The sequence below is a fragment of the Zingiber officinale genome, chromosome 3A (genome assembly GCF_018446385.1).
Source record: "Zingiber officinale cultivar Zhangliang chromosome 3A, Zo_v1.1, whole genome shotgun sequence".
NCBI classification, from domain to species: domain Eukaryota; kingdom Viridiplantae; phylum Streptophyta; class Magnoliopsida; order Zingiberales; family Zingiberaceae; genus Zingiber; species Zingiber officinale.
This window is the reverse complement of record NC_055990.1, coordinates 156,575,127-156,581,833: the sequence shown is the minus strand read 5'-3', so window position 1 is coordinate 156,581,833 and position 6,707 is coordinate 156,575,127. Positions and strand designations below refer to the sequence as shown.

Below are 6,707 nucleotides of genomic sequence, written 5' to 3'. Positions count from 1 at the left end.
AGCAAGGAAGAGAGAGGATCGGCGATGGCTCAGTTTTTTGTATGCGTGGGAGGAGAAAGGAAACCGACGAGGAGCGGTTAGGGCACGCGGGTGGTTCGGCGGGAGAGAAAGAAAACGAAGGGGAGAAAAAAAAAAGAAAAAGAAAAGAATAAAAGAAAATAAAATATTTTTAAAAAATCAAACATTTCCTCGCTAAAACGGGGTAGCCTAAACAAGCTTTCTCGTGGCCCAATTTTATCCCCGTAAATTCGTCATACGAGCTCCGAAAATTTCTCGGAAAATTTTAAAAAATTACGAAAAATTTCCTTATGGTGATTTCCCCATTTTCGGTATTTTACAAGCTGAGGAGCCGGATCTGAGGGTGACGACATGAAATTTGACACAGTAGAGATCCAAAGAGACGACACGAAGGCCGGATATGATAGTGGCTCACAGGCCGACACACGGCACGCAGGGCAGATAATACCAGTAAATCACAAGCATAATAAGTTAATAACGGTGTGTTCAGCGAAACACAATGGCTAGATGGCCGGAACCACATCGGCTCGCTAACTGAACAGCATGTCGACTCAAAGGCCGGTGTAGATAAATAGCACCAGCGGCGCCGACCGCTGGAGGCGGCGGTGCGTGGAGGCGGCGGCGCGCGCTAGCGGCAGAGCCTGTTGGTCGCGGCGTATGGAGGCGCCTGTAGCGCATGGAGGCAGCTAGCCAGGGGGCTGCGACGTGCTCCCAGCGGCGGCGATGGCGTGAAGAGGGCATGACACATGAAGTGGAACAGCGGGAGCGGCGTCGGAGCCGTCAATCGACGTCGGCCTCCCTGAGGCGACGGACCAAACCCTCCTCTTCCCTCTCCCTCCTGGTGGCAAAAGAGACGAGGAGGTTCTCTGTTCGAGATGGCAGCGCAGAACCAAAATCTAGCTCCCCCGGCCTCGTCGGCATGCCTCGCGGCAGAGAGAAAATGAACTTGTCGGGGAGGAGAGGGGTACATGACTACACCCCTCCGCCACGTCCTAGGCCACGATCCTGTCTGCCAGCGGGAGGAGAGGGAGAGAAGAGAAGGAGGCTAGCGGTTGCGATGGTGAACCAAGCGAGCCCAAAAACCCCCTGGTGGCGGAAGAAATGGCGACGGAAGAAGAAACCTCCTCCAAACGTCGGAGGAAGGGGACAGAGACGAGGAAGAGAAGAGGAGTGGTCAGCGGCTGGCGTTGACGCCGGCGAAGGGCATGAAGGGAGGAAGAAAATCCTCTCTGCGGCGGCCAAAAGCACGAACTAGAATCCCCCTCCTTTGTTCTGTGAACAGTGTTCATAAACTCAAAACCCTTAATATGAAATGACGAAAATGCCTTCCATCTTCTCCGTTATCACATTTTGAGCCCTCCAAATATATCCGTATCAGACACGTTCTCCAATTGGCCGTGGGCACGCTCTCCGATTTGTCGCCGTACGATCCGCTTGTTGACCATGCCCCATGTCGCCGACCCTATCTCTCAAAAGGATATCCTGAGATAGGTCAGTGATCCTGTTGATTGGCCGAGCGAGATAGTTGCTCGGCCCAGTACTCCTCCGCTTGGTCGGCCTAAGTTGTTCTTCTTTGCGGCGATTGGGTATAGTAAGCTGCCCTGCCTCTCGATCGGACAAGCGCTCTGGTCTCTGATGTTCTGCCGCTCCATACTAAGCGTTTGACGATCTTACCATATTGTTCCGAGCTAGGCGGGTGGTCAGCTCGGCCAAGCCCGTTGCCAAATGGACATTGTCTGCTCGACCGGCCCTTGTGGTCGACCTCTGCTTGATCTCCGTAGGCGAGCCCTCTGACATTCTGATGTTGACCACCTTAACTTTGTCCTTCACCTAGACAGTTAACCCATACCGGACGGGACCCTTGTATCACAGCATCAGCAGGGATTACCAGAGCGTGGAGGCACATCATTATTCATGATACCAACGAGTAGCATGGTGATTTTTGATGGATTTCAGATGCGTTTATGGGTTATTTCAACAACCCAATTAAGGCATTTTTGTAATGAAGAATGCTGCCTATGAAGAATCCATCCAAAAGCATTGCCTGGCAGTATTTGAGGTTCTCTCTCAGGTATTCCGTGGAGTAACTTTCTAGTCCTTTTTATTAACTCATGAGGAAAAAAGAACACTATCCAATCTGCTACAAAGTCGAGAAGAGTAGTTGAGTTCAATCTTTGTTTTCTGCAGCTGTGCATCTTGGAACGACATGTTTGATGCTTGCGACTCTCGAAACCTTGATATTCTTCAGAACCAGTTTCCACTCTAACTTGATCCCTCCCAAAAGTTAATCCCTCCATTTTGGGAGGGTTCTGGTGGACGATTGTGTTACATGGAGGGAAGTATCAATGAAGCATTTTAGTTGACTCCAGACTGAAAAGTACAAGATAGAGCTCACCAATACATCATTTTGTGGCTTTGAGTTGAACACATTGATCCCCGCATAGATAGATATTAGGATCAATTCATAGCCGATATAAAATATTTTATTGAATGTTTGACGTCCTTATTTGAGACCACTTTTTACTCAAGAGTTGAACCACTTAAATAATATGCTGGAGTGTATACGCGCATGCCATAATCACTCATCTGTTATGGTCTGAGAAAACTATGAAAAAGAAAGAATGTGGAAGCTCTATAACAACATAAAAAATAATGCTCCAGGAGATGAATGATGACGTATGATCTGATATTTTATGTTAATAAACAATATCGGATGTTCAGATCCGAGTGTTGCACAGCCCGACCCAATCTTTAACGGGCCATATCGGATCGCGGCGGCCCGGTTTGGTAACCTCTGGTACAAAGTGGCGACGCCCGTGATCGGACCAAATGCGATCCGATCTATTCGGCTCACGTGGACGAATCTTTAACGTCCGATTACTCTGGCAGCCAATCGGATGGCCTTGCCGCGTCTTACGCCCGTTTCTAGAGTCTTCTTCTAACCCGCGTACGAGGCTCGTAACGGAAGGCACCATTAATCCTCAATTAATCTCTAATCAATGCCTTAACTCGAGGGCTCATTTTTTTAACCTTTAAATAAAGGGGCCGAAGAAGATTCGAACACCGGAGGAGGAGCAAGTGGAGCTCGAGGGAGCGGGAGGAGGAGGAAGGCGCGATACGCTTCCGTCTGGTTAGCTCACGGAGACGCCGTCGGTCGGCATGGCGATGTAGGCCGACCGAGCTTTGCGGCGAGACCTCCGCCACCGGTGAGTTGCTTCCTCTCTGCCGATCGCCGCGCGCCTCTTTACCAGGCCTTTAGACCTTTTCTTCTTGAGATCAAGTTGATAATCGTTCCTGATCTAGCGTGCTTCGCCTGATCTGTGCGAGTTTTGGCGTTTTTTTGGTGGAACTGTGGGGACACGAAGGGGTTGGCTTGATGTCGGGTTAGAATGTTTGAGGCGTGATTTCATTTGGCTAGAGAGGGTTTTTGCCTAGATTGTTGTGCTTTTATCTGAAATTTTTGGGCATTTTACCAGATGGAAGTTTTGGATCTGCCCCCTCAACGCAATGGGGGAGTTAGTACAGATGAATAGTGAGAGTGCATCCTTTTTATTATTATTATTTTTGCTGTGATGATAATTTTGTTTTCGTTTTTTTTCTTTGGCGTTAAAATGGAAAAGAATCTTTCTGCTTTCGTTGTGGTTTGATGATCCCTCGGAGTCAGTAGCTGTAACGTTTTCTCTGCTTTTATAATTTAGTGGATAGGCTTAACCTTGATGCTGATCTTTCAGTCACTTCGTCGTGGGAGGGCGATTAGTTATTTGATTTGTTCTAGATTGCTCATCATTTGGAGATCAGAATACAAATTTTTATCCGCTGTTTGAACAAGCAAGTAACTTGAACTTCTGCCTGTCTGATATTCCAACTTGATCTTCAAATAAACGCCTCGTTTTCCCTTTCCTTTGTTCACTCTCGTAGACTCATAGTCAACAACTGTTCTTCTTGTGGTTTTGATGACGCCAATTTCTTATCTAGTTTTTGTTTGAACATTTTGTAATCGATCTCCAAGCAGTATGGCTCTTGATCCTTACTGTGCTTTCTTTAACCTCGCGTTGTTTATATTTGTAATATAGTTTGTCATTTGCTCGAACTCTTAATATCATTGATGTTAAACTGCTATAGTTCATTCTATTTTGTTATAACCCTAATATTGCGTTTGGCAGATTCTGTTAGCCTAATGTCCAATGCTATGACCTTTCCGACCTAGTGCCTGTTGTTCTATCTAGTCCTCTATTGTTATCCAGTGCTAAATGTAAAGGTTTCTTGGTCGGCTGCAACCTTCCCTCTTAATGAACGAACCTGAGTCATATCTTCTCTCTACTACCCCGTCAATCTTTGTGTGTGGCGTGTGCCCAAGGGAGAAGAGGAGAAAGAAAGAAATTTTCCTTGTCACATCCTCTGTGTTTAACAACAGCAGATCCTCTCGATTCCATCTCCCCTAACTTGGAGAGTCCCAGTGAGACCCAGATGGCTGTTTCCATTTTCAATCGTTCCATCAGCAGTGATTACAATGGTAGCAATCAAAGCGAAGGAAAGCCAGGTGGGCGGAGACGGGTGTTTGTCCAAACAGAAACTGGCTGTGTGTTGGGGATTGAACTAGATCGTGGGGATAATGTCCACACTGTAAAAAGAAGATTACAAATTGCTCTCAATGTTCCTACTGAAGAGAGCTCTCTTACGGTTGGTGATCTTGTGCTGAAAAATGACCTTAGTGCTGTCCGGAATGATTCTCCTTTACTTCTTACAAGGAATGCACTGCACAGAAGCTCTTCCACTCCATGTCTCTCCCCAACTGGAAAGGACATCCAACAAAGAGATCGAAGTGGTCCAATTGAAATTTTAGTGTGCTCAAGCCGCTGTTGTCAAACAAAGGAGCTGGTTAAGGATGTCGTGAAGGCCATTAAAATTGGCATTGATCCAATTCCTGTTCATAGCGGCCTTGGTGGTGCTTATTATTTTAGGAATATTAAAGGTGAGAGCGTTGCTATTGTAAAGCCTACTGATGAAGAACCATTTGCACCAAATAACCCTAAAGGCTTTACTGGCAAGGCACTTGGACAACCGGGATTGAAGAGATCAGTGCGGGTTGGTGAGACTGGATTCAGAGAAGTTGCTGCATATCTTCTTGATTACGATCATTTTGCCAATGTTCCTCCGACTGTCCTTGTCAAAATTACTCATTCAGTTTTCAATGTGAATGAAGCTATGAACTACGGCACCAGTGGTAAAGGTACTATTGATAGGAAGCGTAGTGTTGTAAGCAAGATAGCATCTTTTCAGCAGTTCATTCCGCATGACTTTGATGCAAGTGACCATGGAACCTCCAGCTTCTCAGTTGCAGCTGTACACAGGATAGGTATACTTGATATTAGAATTTTCAATACTGACAGGCATGCTGGAAATCTTTTGGTGAAGAAATGTCATGCAACTACAGGAGGATTTGGGGCTCAGACACAACTCATTCCGATTGATCATGGTCTATGTTTGCCAGAAAGTTTGGAGGATCCTTATTTTGAGTGGATCCACTGGCCACAGGCATCAATCCCTTTCTCTGAGGATGAGCTCAAGTATATTGCTAATCTTGATCCCGTGAAAGATTCTGAGATGCTTCGGATGGAGTTACCTATGATCCGCGAAGCCTGTCTTAGAGTTTTGATTTTGTCGACTATTTTTCTTAAGGAAGCAGCTGTTTGGGGACTTTGCCTAGCAGATATTGGTGAGATGATGAGCAGGGAGTTCAAGGGAATGGAAGAAGAGCCAAGTGAACTGGAAGTTGTGTGTATTAAGGTGAGACGGTTGATAGCAGAAAGATCTGTTTTTTCTCCAGTTATTAACCCACATGATGATGATGCAATTCAATTCGATATAGAATGTGAGGAAGATGATGCACTGACTGTGAAATCACCATCATCTTATTATTTTGGATCAAAAGGAAAAATATCTAAAAATCCACTTTCACGTTTAGACGAGAGCTTTGAGGAGGAGCTGGAAGATGAGGTGAATGGAGAGAGCGAAGTGGAGGAACATTGTTTCTACCCCCCTAGTTGTGAATGGTCTCAACATGTTCCAAGTCTGACTGCTTCTCTGAAGGGCATAAGCCTCACCAGAAAGAACCAACATTGTCCAAGAGCTAGCTGTGCGGCTACTAGATTTCATAATGGTGGAGGTGCCAGCAAGTTTCAGGTCGGTAATAGTAGGAGTGCAAATGAACCAATGCCCACGAGTGTCAGTTTTGTGAAACTTGCTGACATGGGGGAGGATGAGTGGTCTGCATTTCTTGAGAAATTCCAGGAGTTGCTTCAAGATGCATTCCATAGCCGGAAAAGTGGTTCTACTGGCCTGAGACAAAAGCAGAGGTTGGGCACTTCTTGCCAGTTTTGAGTAGAAGACAGGTTTTCAGAGTCAAGAGGTTGTTTGAGGTCCAGTTGTTCGTTAGCCCTTTTCTTTGTAGGTGTAGAATATAGCGAAGGGGTTTTTCTCACAATAAGGACAATGTGGTTGCCACAAAAGAGGTGGTCAAAGGTGGTGCTCGAGGTGTGCCATGTAGCTCTGCCACCTCTGTATATAACTTTCATGCTTGTTTAAAGCTCTGTTACGTGATGGTGTTGTGATGGCCAACCTGTATGCTGCATGTTTCTGGTGACATACTGGGCAAAAACATAATAATAATAATAATAATTCTATGTAAA

At 45.8% G+C, this 6,707-nt stretch overlaps 1 protein-coding gene across 1 annotated transcript; it reads left to right on the top strand.

Moving 5' to 3' along the window:
• The first annotated feature begins 3,014 nt into the window (after positions 1-3,014).
• LOC122052970 (phosphatidylinositol 4-kinase gamma 6-like) lies at positions 3,015-6,707 on the top strand. Its single transcript, XM_042614754.1, has 2 exons — positions 3,015-3,224; positions 4,182-6,707. The coding sequence occupies exon 2, from the start codon at positions 4,486-4,488 to the stop codon at positions 6,397-6,399; it is 1,914 nt and encodes a 637-aa protein (XP_042470688.1). The 5' UTR covers positions 3,015-3,224; positions 4,182-4,485; the 3' UTR covers positions 6,400-6,707.